A 20,824-nucleotide genomic window follows, 5' to 3' on the forward strand; every position below is an offset into this window, starting at 1 on the left:
GCAAACTATGTCTACTGAAACAATATATATTATGTGGGTATGATTCAGTCCTCTAGGAAGTGTCCCAAATGTTAACTGTTCAGTTGTGTTTCTTGATATCATGTTTTCCTTGGACATGTTGTAAAACTATTTGCAAGGAAAAATTATGGTCCCTACAACATCAGAATATCATGAAATGTTAAAGTAGATTAATTTTAAACTGTGACCTAATACTCACCTTTTGATAATTTCACAGCTTCATTCCTCTGTTCCACAAAAATATCTGTAACGGCAGTAAGTATAAAAAGCAGTAAAACATTATTTTTAAATCTTGCATTCTTAAATAGTTGCAGTGTTTTCTCTTTAATTGCTTTATAAAAACAGTAATTGAAACTTTTTTTACAACATTTTAGTAGGCTACCATGCTAGAAAATTAGGAGGCTTCAGTACAATATAATCTATAAATTAGTGAGGTAACAAGTTGGTTGTGTGTTAGTATAGACAAATGCAAGGTGTGAGTGTTTAAACAGCAGAATCTCAAGTCAAGCTTTCAAAGCTCAGCTAGGTATGCAGTGATCTGTTTTTTAATATACCTCTTGCTACTCTTGTAAAATCCTTTATGGAAGTATGCATCTTGACTATCTCAAGTTTAAAAAAAAAAAAAAAAAAAAAAACCTTCAAAATGTTTGGATTTTTTCTTACCAATGCATCTAATTCTGTGAATATTCCTCTGGTCTTTGTAATAGGAATTCTGCAGTAAATACTTCATTTCTACAGGGTATGCACTTTCTTTTTACAACAATGACTGATGTAAAGATTGGTTATATAATACAAAAGGACGATAACTTTGTTCGGGTCATGCTACATGTATTTATAGTGTTCCTCTACTCTAACTTTTCTTCAGGAAAGAATTTTTAATGACTGTACATGTGTGTACCATTAGCTTGTGCTCCATATGCTTCAGACTATAGCTGTGGGCAGACTAGTAAAGAGTTGATTTAAAACAAGAAATCCAAACCAATAGTGTCACAGCCAGTGGATTTTGCATCATTGTAAAGATGAATTGGAACTACAGTCACTCATTTCTGTCGTCTTGAAGTTAAAGGTTTTTACTCCTTGCATCTCTGTAGCGAAAGGTTATAAGAGCTGCTGTTTTTGTGAAGCTGTGAAATCTTTTATTTTGCAGTTTTACACTTTGATAGTCAATTGAGAACTATAAGTACCCAGTGGTATTGTGATACAGTAGAGCTGCCTTGATGTGTAATAATCCTAGGGTGACCAGATAGCAAGGGTGAAAAATCAGGATGGGGGTGGGGGGCAATTGGCACCTATATAAGACACAGCCCCAAATATCGGAACTGTCCCTATAAAATCAGGACATCTGGTCACCCTAAATAATCCAAAAGTCACTGGCAAATACCAGTTACATTAGTCAGTTATATTTTAAACTAAATCGAAACAGGAGGGGGAGTGCTTCCTGCACCAGCAAGAGGAGGAGGAGGTGTGGGAGAGTCTGCTCACCCAAGTTAGGAAGAAGACACAGAGCCTCTTTTTTTTTTTTTTTTTTTTTTTTTTTTTTAAATCTGAAGGAGCTGTGGCCGCCCACCCCATTATTTTAACCCTTGACTTCAGTGAAGAAAACAGCAGCAATGAGTAGGGCCCTACCAAATTCACAGCCATGAAAAATGCATCACAAACCATGAAATCTGGTCTCCCACCATGAAATCTGGTGGTGTGTGCTTTTACCCTATAGTATACAGATTTCACAGGGGAGACCAGTGTTTCTCAATTTGGGATTCTTGACTCAAAAGTGAGTTGCAGTGGGGTCGCAAGGTTATTTTAGGGGGGGTCACAGTATGGCCACCCTTACTTCTGCACAGCCTTCAGAGCTGGGTGGCTGGAGAGTGGTGGCTGTTGGTTGGGCGCCCAGCTCAGAAGGCAGCGTCCACCGTGCTAGCAGCAGTGCAGAAGTAAGGGTGGCAATACCATACTGTGCCATCCTTATGTCTGCTGCTGCTGCTGGCAGTGGCTGTGCCTTCAGAGCTCGGCTCTGGGCCAGCAGCCTCCATTCTCCAGCTGCCTGGCTCTGATGGCAGCACCAGCAGCAGCATAGAGGTGTAAGGGTAGTATTACCACAACCCTCCCTTCTCTTCTCGCCCCCCCCCCCCTTACAATAATCTCGCGGACCCACCGCTCCTTTTTTGGTCAGGATCCCTACAATTACAACACTGTGAAATTTCAGATTTAAATAGCTGAAATCATGAAATTTATTATTTTTAAAATTCTATGACTGAGAAGTTCACCAAAATGGATCATGAATTTGGTAGGGCCAAATGAGGAGTCTGTTAAGACTGCAAGAAGTTCAGAGCCAGCCAAAACTTCTTGCAACTTTTAGTGTTTGTTTCAATATCTATGAAATATTTTGTTAGTAAATCACAAATGTTACGTTATGAAATGACAAAGGAGGCATGCTCATTAAGGGCTCGGGGGTGGGGGGAGAGATACATATACTAAAAGGTGTGGCTGTAGCTGTGGATGCACATTTTTGGTATGTTAGAAGCTACAATGGTCTCAATTTTAGAGTGAAAGTTTTCCACAGATACTACACTTAGTTTCTATCTTGAGTGAAACAGAAGCTTTGGTACTTTACTTTCACAGTCTGTAGCTGTTAAAATGCCAATTTTTTGATGGAGATCACTGAATCACATAGCTGTTAGGGGGCTTATTCCTTCACCCTCTCACTTCCCTGGTCCTTCTCGCATGAACAGAGAGCAACAATACCTGAAGTCCGAAAGTGCAAACAATTTGATGTTTGTTGGGGTGAACTTCCAGCAAACATGATTCTAGTTTCCTTCCTCAGTGTCCCCCTTCCCAGCTCTGACACCACAGAGCTTTGCCTGTGTCCCTGTTCCCAGTCGCTGTTCTCATTCCCCCATTTAGCAAAACATTATTCCAATTTCCCATCCCACTTCCTGATTGACTGCAGACTATATAGTAAAACATGAGTTCTGCTTAGCTATACCTTAACCCAGGGGTCAGCAACCTTTCAGAAGTGGTGTGCCAAGTCTTCATTTATTCACTCTAATTTAAGCTTTTGTGTGCCAGTAATACATTCTGACTTTTTTAGCAGGTCTTTCTATAAGTCAATAATATATAACTAAACTATTGTATGTAAAGTAAATAAGGTTTTTAAAATGTTTAAGAAGGTTCATTTAAAATTAAATTAAAATGCAGAGCCAGGACCCGGGCGTGTGAGTGCCACTGAAAATCAGCTCGCGTGCCGCCTTTGGCAAGTGTGCCATAGGTTGCCTACCCCTGCCTTAACCGATCATTTTACTGAAATTTAACTAACCAATCCTAACAATATTGTTACATGCTTATCTAACCAATTATATCCCACCACCTTAATTGGTTTACACCCAACAGAAACAATCACAGAACCAGACAGAGACCATGCAAATAAACAATAGCAAAGTGGAAACTATAATGACAAAACAATACAGAAGTGCAAGGCCAGTGTGACTGGTGAGGTTGTGACCATTCTCTTCCCAGTTTATGGCTGCCCCTACTATTTAGTCAAAGGCCTTAGCCGAAGAACAAGGCCTTAGACTATCACAGTGAGATAAGGCCTATAAACAGGCAGACTGTGATTTTGATTCTTGTTTTATACCTCTATAATTAGCTAAGTGATAAGAATACACCTAAATTCTTAAAGTATAGGCCTTTGCAGACAGGCCTGAATATCTATATCTTAACAATAGCCACCTCTGTTTTTAACAGATTTGTTGAGATGCTACAAGGAGTGACGTTTGCTTCCTATTAGAAGGCTTATATCAATAAAGGCTCTTAGTCTCCTTTTCATGATAGTGCATCTTAATTGAATCTTCTAAATCAGACAGCAAGCACAGTTGTGGCAGGAACCATGAAAAACTTTAATCTGACTCTCTTTCAATGTGCTCCAAGTCTGACCACTCTAGAAGAGGATGGCAGTCTTCATATTAACTCAATAGTAGGCTTTTCTAAAACAAATACGTCTCTTGCCTTTTGAAAATCTGGCAGTTGGAGACATAAAAACTAAAAAGGACTTCATGGGTCATTGCGTTCAGTTGCCTGCTATTGCAGACAACCATGTTGTATAATCCCATTCTTAAATTTATCAAGCACTTGCTGACTAATGATCTGAAGGTGAAAGTCTCTACATCACATTATTGCATCCCTGAGCTATTCACTCCAGCTATCCGTTATCACATGTAGTATTTTTTCTGAACACTTGGTAACAACTTGTTTTGCCCCCTCTTGCATGTTGTGCTTTATAACCAACACTTTCCCCCATCTATGTAGGGAAATCGCAACATATCTTCTGAATAGAAATACAGGACTCCTCTTTTTATTTATTTATTTTTCTTTTTCCCTGTAATACTATAGCCTTTTTGCTTCTAACTCTTGGGTCACTACAGAAAATTGCTTATGTAACCCCCATTAAGTTTAGGGTGCAAATTGCACAAATCACTAAGAACAGATTCTTTACTCAGGAAGCTATGCAAGAAATTTTGTTGGGTTGACCTTAGTAGAGTACACACGTAGAAATGAGAAGACTTTACTTTATAATGCAAATAAATCCAAGTATAAGGATAATTATACAAGAACACATAACAAAACGTCCCCTGGATCATACATACTTAATCTTAAGCTGGTACAAGATTAACACACCCCCCCGCCCCACATTGACATATTTACTACCTTATGGAGTCTGGTGACAGCGAAGATGGACAAAAATGTGGGTGGAGATCACCACAGAAGGGCTTGTTCATTTTCGGCTTCCACTGTTCGGTCTTCTCTTGTGTCCCAATTAGGGATGGATTTGACGATCTTTTATATGCCTTTTTCTATTCCATCCACATGCATCCAGGACCATATCTGAGAACATCCCAGCCCACTTATTCTGCTTATACCAGGCAATCAATTTCAGGGTTCTGGTAGTCCATATGTGGTATTCCGGTTCCCTATAATTACATTTCCAACGGTTAACCTCATTGATGTATTAACACAATCATTTCATCTGTTGTTGCAAAAAGCCCCTAGATGCTACTGTCCATTTGCAGTTTACCTATTCATTATAAGATGCATTGCTAACTATCACAAGATAAATATTAACTTTTAGGCCACACTCTAAGCCTTTAATGTTTAGGACCTATAGCCAAACCTACTTTAGTTACATATATTTTGGTGGTTCTACTTGCTGTTACAGCTTCAATAACTTATTTTATTTTACCCAAAACCAGAGACCCTCCAAGATCAGGTCACTGGTTAATAGTAGCCTAAAAATCATGTCTGATTTTGAGGCTTATCTGGTTATACATCTTAACAGGACATACTTTGCCAAAGTACTTACGCCTCTGGGAGACTTGGCTTCCTTTCTAATGCAGCTGGATTTTTTTCTAATGCAAAACTCTTCAAATACGATACAGTGAACGCCAAACCACTTGTACTGTGTATTAATCACAATTGTGAACTTTTTTATGGCAGGTGTAAGACTACAAAAATCATATAGGATGCATGAGTGGTATCCTGAAGCAATTGATATAGAATGTTTTTGAATTATCTAATTTTGTCACTGTAATTCTGCTCTAGTTTGTGCATAGGTGCTGGAAGTAGGGGTGCTTGAGGCGCTTCTGCACCCCCTGACTTGAAGTGGTTTCCATCATACACAGGGTTTACAGTTTGGTTCAATGACTCTCAGCATCCCCACTATACAAATTGTTCTAGCACCTCTGAATGTGCGCCTTTTTGTATAAATTTGGGATGAAGCATGGATATAAAAATACTTCTTATTTTGTTTCCGCATTTTGTACATTGTTATATTGCTACAATGTTTACTCTGATGTAAAATTTAGAATTTGAGCATAATCATTTAATTCTGGTAGGAAAAGACCATTTGATATTCAGTTAGATTTCCACAGAGAAGTTCAATTTCCAGCCAAAACTGACATTTTGAAATGACAAAATAAAAAGTTATATTTAAAGACTCCAATTGTCTGATAGTTTGCTCCATCATTTTCCGTCTTGCAGTGTGGAGTTTTTTTAAATGACTCATTTCGGATGACTAACTTCCTTTAACATGAACTCTAGTCTTGAATCCAGACATTGTTAACCAGCCAATCCAATGTCTTTTTTGAGTGTGGATGTACATTATATTTCTGGATGGGGGACCAATTTGAATCAGTCTCATAGATCATATGTCATAGCAGGCTTTGAGGAAAGGGGCAGATTATAATTGAGTGTTTTGTGTGCCAGTGTTTAGAACTATATTAGTCAAATAGTCCTTAACTCTTAAATTGAGGTTTCATTTTAGTAGGCTATCAGTAGTTGTTATGCAAATCTAAGCAGGGGGAGAATAGTTATTCATAGGTAAGGTATCACTGACAAACCTTAGTGTGGCCCATTGTCCTGGATAATTCCATTAACATATTTAGCTGTAAATGTACGGGTTAAAGGCAAGCACTTTGGCGCGTCCATTGCAAAAATAATCTGTTAAATACAGTAGTCTTGAGATCAAGGACAGCAATATGGGAAATAGGGAGACTGGTATAATCTGTGGCAACAAAATACTTATGAAAGTGTTTTCTTGTTCAGCTCTTTCAATGCCAGTATAGTCCCAGATTTTTACTAACTGATGTGACTCGAAGTACTTTTCTTACATAGAAAACATTCGTTAGCTAAAACAAAAAACTATTAATCAGCAGTCCATTCAGACTCACTGTTGGTAGTGTATTTAATAGAAACTATGTAATGAATGAATTTGACAAGTGAATTAAAATTCCGTGCATCAATGGGTAAATAATTGAATAAAGCTATTAAAGAAATTGATTCAGTTTCATGTCAGGCTATTTACTTAAGTCTCTACTTTGACCTTTCAAAGTTCCTAAAACTAGACTGTCCTATATAAGCTCAATTCAAGTTATCTGTGGCATGTCTGGGTAGACTGGCATACTAGTGATTTGAATTGTTCAGAAATTGTTTATCACATGTGTGGCTAATGTACATGTTCACTCTGGCAGTTTTGTTAACTCTCCAATTTCTTTATATTGCTATCATGTAATGGACAATGTTACAGACCTCTTGGGAGAGGGTGAGTAACACTTATTTTCTAAGCTTCTTTTAATAGAGAATTGTTAATATAATTTTAACAGCTGTCTTTGCTTCTTGGAGTCAAGTGGTTTTTCTCCCCCTCTCTTCTGCTTACTATTTCCATTTGGTCTTCGTATATGGTTGCATATAGACAATTTGACAGCGCTTTCCAGTGTTACTTCTGAGCCACAGATTTCAGATCCATTTGCTCCAGAGCCTAGCCCAACTACTGCTGCAACTACTGAAATTGCAACTGCTTCAGCGTCTGCTACAACTACAACAACCATTACTGCTGTCACTGCTGAAGTGGATCTCTTTGGAGGTTAGTTTCGTTACTGTAATGCTGCAATTTATACAGGAAGAATAAGCCATCTTGAAATCATCAACTTTCATAGTCTAACTAAAAACTTGATCATGTGGTGTCTGGAAGCCCAAATTATTCAAGTAATTACATATATTTGAATGGAATTTACAGATTAACTAAAGTTTTCTGGGTTGTTTTTTTGTCATTGTACATTCTGAAATGTGTGCAGGGTTTCCCTTTTGCATATCCCCTGTGGAGGGGGGAACATAAAACTGGATACATTTTCAACTGGCTAAACTCTGGGTTCTAAGCTTAACTCTTAAGTAGCCAACTATAGAACTAACAATTAACGTTAAAAATTAAATATTGGAAGGATTTCTTTAAAAAACACTCAGCCGCAGATCTACATTCTTATAGTGTGAGTGAACCTAAGACGTTTTCATTGAAATGTATAGGCTCATGTCCCTAAAATTACCAGTGCTCTACAGCTGTTTGTCATTGTACTTAATTGGCACACTCAGAGACTGATGTTGTGCTATTCTTTGACCTTTTCTTTAAATTCTAGTAATTTAGTCCTCTTAAGTTTTCTTGTATTTCAGAAGGCTTTGTTGAAGTTTTTTGTTGAAAGTAAACCCTAAAAAGTGTTTTGAAAACAAAATTGTCACGGACTGGCATAATTGGTGCCTTTTTTCTCATTTTTGAATTGCTGCGTAGCTGAGCCAAAAGGGGAATCCTACCCAAAGAGATTGAAATGGCAAATTAAATATCTACTGCTAGACCTATAGGTAAAACTGGGCCCTTTCTCTGCCTTTTGCTGGGCCAAGGGAAGAGTGAGAATATCTCTGTAGCCTGATGGCTAGTGCACTCGCTTAGGCTGTGGGAGACCCAATTTCAAGTCCCTGCTCCAATTATATACAGTGGAACAGCCTCAAAAGATGAGGAGACCGAGCTCAGAATATTTATATTCTATACAGGCCACTGGGTAGGGCATTTCCCTTCAATTGGGAGACCAGAGTCCAAATCCCTTCTCTCCATCTGATGTGGAGGGAGGAATTGAACCCAGATCTCCCCACATCCCAGGTAAATGGTGTAACCAGTGAGATAAAATCTATAAGAATAGCACCACCACGTCCTCCCATTTTGTGAATCTAGTCGTCCTAGTCTTTGCTCTTGTCAAAATGGCTGAAATTGAACCAATTTGTTGAGTTAGTTTAAAATGTATCAGTTTTGGTTTGGTGAAAACTATTTTTGGCAAATGTGATGTGAACTGGCAAATAGTTTTGCTCAACCCAAAACTGCATTTTTTCAGTGAATAAACTATTTGCCAAAAATTCACCCAGCTCTGGGCTTCCACCTCTATGTGCTTGTTGGTTTGTGTTCTTTGATATCCCTTCTACAGAATCTAATCACCTTTTCTTTATAAACTCTAAAGAAAGGTCCTATGAAATCCACGCCCCAAGGAAATGAATTGTATTATTGAGGAATGTTTGGTTTTGCATTAGAACTTTCTGGTAATGTGTCAGTCTTCTGTGCCCTTGAAGCTTTCTTGGTTGACTAAAGCTATCAATAGGCATGTCTCCTTTGGTAAGCGATGATGATGGTGATTTTGTAAGGGCTTAGGTAGGGTTCTGATCATAATCTGATCTTTTCCTATTTCTTTCTGGTTTGTCTTCTCCTCATCACAAGCTTCCCACCCGCCTCAGATTCTCAAGCATACAAACATGTCCTGGAGTCATCCTCTATTTGCTACCAAAATGTTTCATTTCAAACTTCCAACTCCAGCTAAAATTGTGTACTTTGCCATATGGTATTTTGCATGCTGGACTCTATCTTCTCTTCTGACTCCTATACCAGTAAAACTCAAAGGATCGGGGATTTTCTTACTGCAGATTTTCCAGATTACGCAAGATCCCCACATGTACTTGAAACTATTTTATCCTTTTATGAAAGCAAAGGTAAAAAGATTACATTTCTTGAACAGAATTTTTACCCAATACATCTTTCCCATGATTTAAAATCACAGAAGCCCTGGAAGTTCCCAAATCTCTTCTGTACAACCCATTAAATAGGGATTCTTGTTCAGGTGAGCACATGTAAAATGGAATGAGCCTTCATCAGACTGCCTGATAAACAGACTTGGTTATCTACAGCTACCATTTTAACTGCACAAAAATATGCAATCCATAAGCAGTCAAGCCATTTCTCTATACTTCAGACTTCACCAGTGGCTCGCTGGAATTGCTGAAGTGCTACTTAGCCCCTAATGAGAAGAAGCTGAGTATTCTATACTAAGGGAGGATGAACATTCATGAAGTACTTTTTCTCTTATAATGGGTTACTTTCTGAAGTGCTCATGGTTACTATATGTGGCAGAGAAATCTAGGACTACATTACTTGCCTCAACCTTATCACTCAAGGGGTCCCACTTTAATTTCCAGGAGTCTGAAGGCTACTCCTCATTGAACACAGTTTATACAAATGTGTATAAATTATGTATAGCACAGTAAACATACATATTGCTTTAAATATTTTAAAATGTATGAATGAGAAATTGAAATGTGAGCTCTAAGATAGTAAAATTATAAATGTACAACTGCATATACTGCAGAAGAATAGTTAAATGTTTTACCTATAACATTTTCTTATAATAAATGTATTCCTTCAGCAAGGAAGCTGCAAATGTGACTTTCTTTATAGTTCCACAACTAAATGCAATTTATCAGCTTCATCTGTGCCCTGCAGTTAAAAGATGAATTTGGCTGGGGACTACCTTTTTGTCTCCATAGGCCATGTTTATAACCTGTGTCAGGGAGTCTGTTAAAATGTCTAGTATGCTTTTAGGTGTTATAAAAATAATTAGCATCCTAAACTATATAGTAGAGCATGTCAAGAAACCTTTCTTTTATCACTTCAATGATATTTGGGTCTCAAGCATTTTGAGAGAGAGGTTATATCTGAGATTATCTGTAACCATCCGTAGCTACTTTCCATGGGTGAACAAGTAAAGGTTCTAGACTTCTGTTACCTGGATCTTGTCATTTGAAGAGAATATTATGAAGAAAAAATTGATAATTTTAAATACCAATTTGCTCAGATCCTATGTGAATAGCAATTTTTTTCTTCAGAAAGAAATGGTTTAAGATATTTTTTGCCACTTCTTTCTGGGGAAAAAAAATCATAAATCTTAAACCATTTCTCTCATAAGAACATAAGAATGGCCATACTGGGTCAGACCAAAGGTCCATCCAGCCCAGCATCCTGTCTACCGACAGTGGCCAATGCCAGGTCCCCCAGAGGGCGTGAACCTAACAGGCAATGATCAAGTGCTCTCTCCTGCCATCCATTTCCACCCTCTGACAAACAGAGGCTAGGGACACCATTCCTTACCCATCCTGGCTAATAGCCAATAATGGACTTAACCTCCATTAATTTATCTAGTTCTCTTTTAAACCCTGTTATAGTCCTAGCCCTCACAACTTCCTCAGGCAAGGAGTTTGACAAGTTGACTGTGCGCTGTGTGAAGAACTTCCTTTTATTTGTTTTAAACCTTCTGCCCATTAATTTCATTTGGTGGCCCCAGTTCTTATATTATGGGAACAAGTAAATAACTTTTCCTTATTCACTTTCTCCACACCACTCATGATTTTATATACCTCTATCATATCCCCCCTTAGTCTCCTCTTTTCCAAGCTGAAAAGTCCTAGCCTCTTTAATCTCTCCTCATATGGGACCTATTCCAAACCCCTAATCATTTTAGCTGCCCTTGTCTGAACCTTTTCTAATGCCAGTATATCTTTTTTTGAGATGAGGAGACCACATCTGTACGCAGTATTCAAGATGTGGGTGTACGATGGATTTATATAAGGGCAATAAGATATTCTACGTCTTATTCTCTGTCCCTTTTTTAATGATTCCTAACATCCTGTTTGCTTTTTTGACTGCCATTGCACACTGTGTGTACGTCTCAGAGAACTATCCACGATGACTCCAAGGTCTCTTTCCTGATTAGTTGTAGCTAAATTAGCCCCCATCATATTGTATGTATTTTTTCCAATGTGCATTACTTTACATTTATCCACATTCAATTTCATTTGCCATGTTGTTGCCCAATCACTTAGTTTTGTGAGATCTTTTGGAAGTTCTTCACAGTCTGCTTTGGTCTTAACTATCTTGAGCAGTTTAGTATCGTCTGCAAACTTTGCCACCTCACTGTTTACCCCTTTCTCCAGATCATTTATGAATAAGTTGAATAGGATTGGTCCTAGGACTGACCCTTGGGGAACACCACTAATTACCCCTCTCCATTCTGAAAATTTACCATTTATTCCTACCCTTTGTTCCCAGTCTTTTAACCAGTTCTCAGTTCATGAAAGGATCTTCCCCCTCATCCCATGACAACTTAATTTACATAAGAGCCTTTGGTGAGGGACCTTGTCAAAGGCTTTCTGGAAACCTAAGTACACTATGTCCACTGGATCGCCCTTGTCCACATGTTTGTTGACCCCTTCAAAGAACTCTAATAGATTAGTAAGACATGATTTCCCTTTACAGAAACCATGTTGACTTTTGCCCAACAATTTATGTTCTGTGTGTCTGACAATTTTATTCTTTACTATTGTTTCAACTAATTTTCCCAGTACTGATGTTAGACATACCCGTCTATAATTGCCGGAATCCCCTCTAGAGCCCTTTTTAAATATTGGCGTTACATTAGCTATCTTCCAGTCATTGGGTACAAAAGCTGATTTAAAGGACAGGTTACAAACCATAGTTAATAGTTCTGCAATTTCACATTTGAGTTCGTTCAGAACTCTTGGGTGAATGCCATCTGGTCCCGGTGACTTTTTACTGTTAAGTTTATCAATTAATTCCAAAACCTCCTCTAATGATACTTCAATCTGTGACAATTCCTCAGATTTGTCACCTACAAAGGACGACTCAGGTTTGGGAATCTCCTGAATATCCTCAGCTATGAAGACTGAAGCAAAGAATTCATTTAATTTCTCTGCAATGACTTTATGGTCTTTAAGTGCTCCTTTTGTATCTTGATCTTCCAGGGGCCCCACTGGTTGTTCAAGTACATCAGAAGCAGGAAGCCTGCTAAACACTTTATTACCTTTTGAGTTTTTGGCTAGCTGTTCTTCAAACTCCTTTTTGGCTTCTCTTATTACATTTTTACATGTTATTTGGCAGTGTTTATGCTCCTTTCTATTTACCTCACTAGGGGCTGGTCTACACTAACCCCCCACTTCGAACTAAGATACGCAACTTCAGCTACGTGAATGACATAGCTGAAGTCGAAGTATCTTAGTTCGAACTTACCGCGGGTCCACACGCGGCAGGCAGGCTCCCCGTCGACTCCGCGCACTCCTCTTGCGGAGCAGGAGTACCGGCGTCGACGGCGAGCACTTCCGGGATCGATTTATTGCATCTAGACAAGATGCGATAAATCGATCCCAGAAGATCAATTGCTTACCGCCGGACCCGGAGGTAAGTATAGACCTACCCTAGGATTTGACTTCCACTTTTTAAAAGATGCCTTTTTATCTCTCACTGCTTCTTTTACATGGTTGTTAAGCCATGGTGGCTCTTTAGTTCTTTTACTGTGTTTTTTAATTTGGCGTATACATTTAAGTTGGGCCTCTATTATGGTGTCTTTGAAAAGTGTCCATGCAGCTTGCAGGGATTTCACTCTAGTCACTGTACCTTTTTAATTTCTGTTTCTTTCCTCCTCATTTTTGCATAGTTCCCCTTTCTGAAATTAAATGCCACAGCGTTGGGCTGTTGGGGTGTTCTTCCCACCACAGGAATGTTAAATGTTGTTATATTATGGTCACTATTTCCAATCGATCCTGTTAGTTCTTGGATCAGATCCTGCTCTCCACTCGAGACTAAATTGAGAATTGCTTCTCCCGTTTTGGGTTCCTGTACCAGCTGCTCCAAGAAGCAGTATCAAGAAATTTTGTCTCTGCATTTTGTCCTGAAGTGACATGTACCCAGTCAATATGGGTATAATTGAAATCCACCACTATTACTGAGTTCTTTATTTTGATAGCCTCTCTAATCTCCTTTAGCATTTCATAGTCACTATCACTGTCCTGGTCAGGTGGTCGATAATAGATCCCTACTATTATATTCTTATTAGAGCATGGAATTTCTATCCATAGAGATTCTATGGAACATGTGGATTCATTTAAGATTTTTACTTAATTTGAGTCTACATTTTCTTTCACACCCCCACCCCTGCATGACCTGTTATAGACTCATAGACTTTAAGGTCAGAAGGGACCATTATGATCTTCTAGTCTGACCTGCCCAATGCAGGCCACGGAATCTCACCCACTCACTCCTGTAACAAACACCTGACCTATGTCTGAGCTATTGAAGTCCTCAGCTTGTGGTTTAAAGACTTCAAGGTGCAGAGAATCCTCCAGCAAGTGACCTGTGCCCCACGCTGCAGAGGAAAGCGAAAAAAACCCAGGGCCTCTGCCAATCTGCCCTGGAGGAAAATTCCTTCCCGACCCCAAATATGGCGATCAGCTAAACCCTGAGCAAGACTCACCAACCAGCACCCAGGAAAGAATTCTCTGTAGTAACTCAGATCCCACCCTATCTAGTGTCCCATCACAGGCCATTGGGCATATTTACTGCTAATAGTCAAAAATCAATTAATTGCCAAAATTAAGCTATCCTACTATCCCCTCCATAAATTTATCAAGCTTAATCTTGAAGCCAGATGTCTTTTGCCTCCACTGCTCCCTTTGGAAGGCTATTCCAGAACTTCACTCCTCTTATGGTTAGAAACCTTCGTCTAATTTCAAATCTAAACTTGATGGCCAGTTTATATCCATTTGTTCTTGTGTCCACATTGGTACTGAGCTTAATTTTCTGATGTGTCTGATTCTTTTTTTTTTTTTTATGTAAATGTTTCTCGTCTGATCTGGCCCCTACTTTATCCTTCTCCATCCTCTCCTCCTGATTAAAACCTAGAGAATCTCTATCAATAGACTCTCCTCTAAGAGAAGTCTCTGTCCAAACCACATGCTCCTCTGCAGCCTTTTTAATGTTAAGTGCCAGCAGTCTGGATCCACTCTGGTTTAGGTGGAGCCCATCCTTCCTGTATAGGCTCCCCCATCCCAAAAGTTTCCCCAGTTCCTAATACATCTAAATCCCTCCTCCCTACACCATCGTCTCATCCACGTATTGAGACTCTGAAGCTCTGCCTGCCTACCTGGCCCTGCGTGTGGAACTGGAAGCATTTCTGAAAATGCCACCATAGAGGTCCTGGATTTCAGTCTTTCCTAGCAGCCCAAATTTGGCCTCCAGGATGTCTCTCCTACCCTTCCCTATGTCATTTTGGTACCTATATGTACCACGACCACCGGCTCCTCCCTAGCACTACACATAAGTCTATCTAGATGCCTCCAGAGATCTGCAACCTTCGCACTGGGCAGGCAAGTCACCATACGGTTCTCCCAGTCATCACAAACCCAGCTATCTGTTTCTAATGATTGAATCTCCCATTATGAACACCTGCCTTTTCTAATGACCAGAGTTCCTTCCTGGAGAGGTAACCTCAGTGCGAGAGGATGCCCCAATATCATCTGGAAGGAGGGTCCCAACTATGCTCCCATTGACTGCCCTCCTTCCCTGAGCCTTTCATCCTCCTTAATAGCGCAGGGGCTGTCTGACCGGAGGTGGGACAATTCCTGTGTCCCGGAAAGCCTCATCAACATACCTCTCTGCCTTCCTTAGCTTCTCCAGTTCCGCCACCCTGGCCTCCAAAGCCCATACGTGGTCTATGAGGGCCAGGAGCTCCTTGCACCGAATGCACACATACGCCACCCGCCCACAGGGCAGATAATTATACATGCTACACTAAGTGCAATAAACAGGATAGCCCCCACTCTGCTGCTAGGCTTCTGCCTGCATTTTCTCCTACAGCTACCTAGGTTAATGAAAGGGTTTTTGTTTAAATCAAGAAGTTTTTATTATAGTTTAGTTTAAAGGTTTTAAAGAATGGTAAGTGGACCTTGCCCCCTTCCCACTCCCCTTCCAAACTCCCTCTCGAAACTCCCTGTTAGCGGCCCCTGTTTACAAAAGCTCTTAAGCATATCTAACTCACACCTTTCCTCTAGTCTTTTTTTGATTCTGAGAGTTTTGAATTTTCATGGAAAAGGTATCCTTCATGAGTCACTGAATTGACACAAGTCTGCTATATTCTAAGCATCCATAGATCAGATGCCATATAGGCAGCAGCAGGGCCGGCTCCAGCATTTCTGCCGCCCCAAGCACGCAAAAAAAAAAAAAAAAAAAAGCCGCAATCACAATCGCGACCAGCGGCAGCAAGGGGGGGGGGGGGGGGAAGCTGCTATCGGCGGTGGCAGTTCGGCGGCAGGTCCTTCGCTCCTAGAGGAAGTGAGGGACCTGCCGCCCCCAAATTGCCGCACATGCCGCCCTTCTCCCTTGGCCGCCCCAAGCACCTGCTTCTTAAGCTGGTGCCTGGAGCCGGCCCTGGGCAGCAGCATTGCAGATTTCATTACACCTGCCTACTAATGTGCTTTGACCTGATGTACCATTAGACATAGGGATGAAAGGATAGTTTAGCCCAGTGGTTCTCAAACTGTGGATCGGGATCCCAGAGTGGGTCGGAATGCCATTTTAATGGGGTTGCCAGGGCTGGCTTAGACTTGCCGGGGCCTGGAGCCAGAGCCAAAGCCCAAGCCTGAGGGCTTCAGCCCTGGGCGGTGGGGCTAAGGTTATAGGCTCCCTGCCTGGGGCTGAAGCCCTTGGGCTTCGGCTTTGGTCCCCTAGTCTGGGGCAGTGGGGCTTTAGCTTTGTGTTTTCTCTCCCTCCCCCCGGGTGGTGGAGCTTGGATGGGCTCAGGCTTCAGTCCCCACTTCTGGGGTTCTGTGGTAATTTTTGTTGTCACAAGGGGGTCGCAGTGCAATGAAGTTTGAGAATCCCTGGTTTAGTCTCCTCCAGGATCTATTGGTCTTTGCCTTTCTCTTGAAGCTGCCCACAAGAAACATAAGTTTAAATGACTCTTGTATAGTAAAGATGTATCTGCTAAGCACCAGACTCAGATTAAAACCTTCTGCGAAAGGCACCAAATGACTATTAGTTAGTAACTTTTGATTACTACTGATCTGGGTCAAACACAGCCCAGTGATCTATAGCTGAAATCTCAGTTTCCCCTCACTAATCCCTTAGGCCAACACTTCCAGCTCTTATTTTCTTCTGTCCTTCAATTTTTTTGTCCCCTTTGGGGCTGGTTAAGGGACAAGAAACTTGAAGCAAAGTTGCTTCACTAAGGCTACTGCTTTTAAAAATGCATGAGTAACTGGTTGTGTTTTGGTTTTTTAATTGAGGGATGAAAATTACATGACTTTCCCCATTCTCTAATATAACAGAAAAGAAACTTACCAAGAATCTTCTGAGATAATATTGTTGAATATCCTTCTTACAGACTGTTCCAATTCACTTGTCAACAGTTTGTATCAAAATAATGCTGATTTAAATGTTCTTCACTAGCTGTAGCTCTGATAATGCTTTAATGAACATTTCTTGGGTTTATGAGCTACTGATGTTGCTTATTTTAATATTTCTTAGCGTTTTGATTTTTGGTGAGGTGGCATAGTGATCTATGCTGAGAGATTACATGAAGAAAGCAGAGTTACTGGCATTTAAAAGTAGTTTTATGTGCAGATTCATTTTCTGATCTTCCACCCTTTCATCACTGACTTTTGTTTAGTAGAGTGGAGTTGTTTGACAGTGAGTTCATAAGAGAATTGTGCTTCAGTACTATGGTTGCCAACTTTCTAATAGTAGAAATCCGAACATTCTTGTCCTGTCTCTGCTCCAAGGCCCCAACCCCTGCTCATTCCATCCCCCCTTCCTCCATCGCTCACTCTTCCCCCACCCTCACTCACTTTCACCAGGCTGAGGCAGGGGTTGGGGTACAGGAGGGTGTTTGGGGTGCTGGCTCTGGGAGAGAGTTTGGGTGCTGCGGGGATAAGGGGCAGGGAGTTGGGGTGTGGGGTCTGACCAGGCTATGCTTACCTTGGGCAGCTCTTGGAAGCAACAGGGATGTCCGGCTCCTAGGCTCAGGGTGGCCAGGTGGCTCCACATGCAGGTACCATTGATTCCCGGCCAATGGGAGCTGTGGAGTTGGTGCACGAGGCAGGGGCAGCGCGCAGAGATCCCCTGATCTCCCCTGTGCCTAGGAGTCAGACATGCTGGTTGCTTCCAGGAGCCACGCAGAGCCAGAGCAGGTAGGGAGCCTGCCTTAGCTCCGCTGTGCTGGCAACCGGGCTTTTAGCAGCTATTAAAATCTCCTGGATTGCTTTCAATAGCCACTAGGAGATTGGTGCCGATTCCGGTAGACTCCTGGCCAATCCAGGAGGGTTGGCAACCCTATCCAGCAAGTCTCAGTGCCTGTATGAAATATTTTGCCATTTTATGGGCCATATGGCCACATAACATGGCATGCACAGTCTGCAATTATGAATTTGTAGACAAAATATTTTTCAGTGGTCTCTAAGTAAGGAAGCATAATTGTCTTCCTGCAGAGCTCAAGAGAAGAAAGATGTGTTGTATTGAAAACACAGAATTTTTCCTAAAGCAATATGCACATCTAACTTTATGTAGATGTTAACAGTATCTCAATAGTCACAAATTGTGTACTCTTAATTTAAGGGTTTCAAAAATGTATGTTTCATACAGATTTAGTGTGTTCTTTTAAGTAATGCAGTTATTTTTCTCATTCCAGACCTAACCAGGGATCATGTACCCATTTATTTTACATTAGTCTATAGAACCAAAACTTTGATTTTGTGATTATTTCTTTTAAAGTGGGAGTGTAAAAAAATTGAGTAGAAATGTCATTAATCTTAAATTTTACATAATAAATTCAGAGACAGCAGTATTGTGCCAGTACTATGGGATTAGAAGGAGAAAATAACTAGACTACTTTATAATCCAAGATGAATGAAATTTGAAAAGTACATAGCATATGCAATATATTGAAAATTAAGCTAGGCTTGTGAATATTTCCATTATAATTCTAACTGTATGTGCAGTACAGTTTTTTCATGACTTGACTTGACATGCTTTTCAAAGTTTGTAGCAAAACTTGTGCGGGTTTATTTTTGTTTTAAAATCTTATGCTGAAATACTTAAGGTAAATCATATATTATGGGGACTGCTGCTAAGGTAAGTTTATTTTAGTCTCACAAGCTTTTAAGGGCATCCTTTGTGGCTTATTCTGATCAACCAAAAACTTTCAGAAACTGTTAGGATTGTAGCGCCATTTGAATATTAGTTCACTATTGTAAGTCTTTGTATAGTAGATAGTCTGAGCACTTTAGAAAGTTATGAAAATCATAGTATAGCTAGCTAGAGTTCTGATTACAAGTTGAAAACCTATTGTAGGTCCCAACTAAGTATGAAACCAGAACTGAAAACATTTATTTGCCATACTCCGAGCCTGCCACTCCCTTTTATGAGTATTTGGGGGGGAAGGGGGTGTCCTGGAGGAGGCAGGGGAAGTGTTAACCCTGCTGGAGTTCTTTAGCTGTTACGTTTCAGAGATGGTGTTTTACATCTTAATATGAATAAGCTTTTATGCCCTTGCTTACATGGTCTCAGCGCATAACTAATTATTATTCCAAGTAATCCTGATGGGCTTTCTTGCAATCCCACGAGGGTTTTTTTATTTTCTTAATGTAATACACTATATTATCAGAACAAAGTTATCTAAAACCGGTATTTACTGAAAGTATTCCACAGTATCAGTCTACTTTATATAGTACATTGGAAGTGTTTATCTCTCCAGGAATAATACCAGAGATTGTATTCCAGATGAAACTCTCCACTGACTCAGAAGCTGGTGATGTAGGCAAAAAGTCACTCACATACAGACCTTCAAAAGCAATTATAGTTGGAAGTACCCAAATTCAAAAAACTTTTAGTCCAATTCTTTGTTAAACTGATCAGATTTCCCCATTCTTCTAAATCATGTGCCAGTGTGTAGTATTTCTGCAATAATGTAGAGAATTTTTGACTGATTATATGTTTTACTGTTTGAACAACTGCCATTCAGTTTTGCCATTGTGAATTCTTGTAAATTAAATGCATTTAAATTTCTAATTCAATAATGAGAAACTGCTTATTGGCAGGCACTTTTTCCTCTTGCTCTTAGTTCTCGCTTTTTATTTGGTCTGATAGAATTAAAATATCAGCTTTCATCTAGTTTTGCTGAAGTTCAGATGCATGTCGTCTTGAGCTTTTTTTTTTTTTTTTAAAAGAGTAGTTGGCATAAAATTTGTTTTTAAAATGGGCATTTTCATTCAAATTGAAACTTGTTACAGCATGTAAAGCTTTCTCATGCTGGCTTGGCAATGCGGTTGCAGCATTCCTTTCTAACAGGAACTTTGCAGTTAACTATTTTTTCCTCATTCCTTTCTATCTCCTGAGCAACATTGAACATTTAGGACTTAAAAATGCTTTAGATAGCTGAATGTGTTGTACACCACACTTTAGGACCTGATCATGCAAATGCTACTGTGCACTGATTGCTTATGTGGGTAGTCCCAATGAATTGTCGCTTTAGGACTACTCCATGATAGTAAACACTAGATGTGGTAGTAAGACTTAACATTATGTGCCTAAGGCTAGGTCTACACTACCCGCCTGAATCGGCGGGTAGAAATCGACCTCTCGGATCGATTTATCGCGTCCCGTCGGGACATGACAATCGATCCCCAAATTGGTGCTCTTACTCCACCAGCGGAGGTGGGAGTAAGCGCCGCCGACAGAAAGCCGCAGAAGTCGATTTTGCCGCCGTCCTCACAGCGGGGTAAGTTGGCTGCGATACGTCGAATTCAGCTACGCTATTCACGTAGCTGAATTTGCGTATCTTAAATCGACTCCCCCCTGTAGTGTAGATGTACCCTAACTTACCCAACTCAGGCCTAGTTGTATAATGCTGGGAATGTATTACTATAATGGTTTCAAAGCTTAAAATGCTATAATGTTAGCACTTGATTAAAAAAGCAAAAAACTATTGCTCAACTATCACCCGAATTTAATGTTTGGGTCAATTTTTACATATTTAGTCTCAAGGGAACACTGATATAAAATTAGATGGTTTGTTGTCTTTTACTACACCGTATGTTAAGATGAACTTTCTTACGCTGTCAAAAGTAAGATGAGCGAACATATAATAATTATTATTATTATTATTATTTATTATTTTTAGAGTTCTTGATTTTTTTTAGAAAGTTGGTTAATTTGTCTGAAGGTCTGTGAAACCCTTTTTATAGTGAATCCTCTCATGCAAATGCTCAAGACCTGCTAATGTTTTCTAACAAATTATTTTAGAGGGCCTTATAATTTTGCATGTCAATGTTC

At 40.0% G+C, this 20,824-nt stretch overlaps 1 protein-coding gene across 1 annotated transcript in view; it reads left to right on the forward strand.

The window, feature by feature from the left end:
• SNAP91 (synaptosome associated protein 91) overlaps positions 1-20,824 on the forward strand; it is a 146,946-nt gene that overhangs the window by 98,904 nt on the left and 27,218 nt on the right. Inside the window, exons 15-16 of the mRNA XM_054023734.1 lie at positions 7,094-7,108; positions 7,259-7,429. Coding sequence (XP_053879709.1) covers positions 7,094-7,108; positions 7,259-7,429 — 186 coding nt within the window. The remainder of the gene's footprint in view (positions 1-7,093; positions 7,109-7,258; positions 7,430-20,824) is intronic.

Source organism: Malaclemys terrapin, chromosome 3 (genome assembly GCF_027887155.1).
Source record: "Malaclemys terrapin pileata isolate rMalTer1 chromosome 3, rMalTer1.hap1, whole genome shotgun sequence".
Classification (NCBI taxonomy): Eukaryota; Metazoa; Chordata; order Testudines; family Emydidae; genus Malaclemys; species Malaclemys terrapin.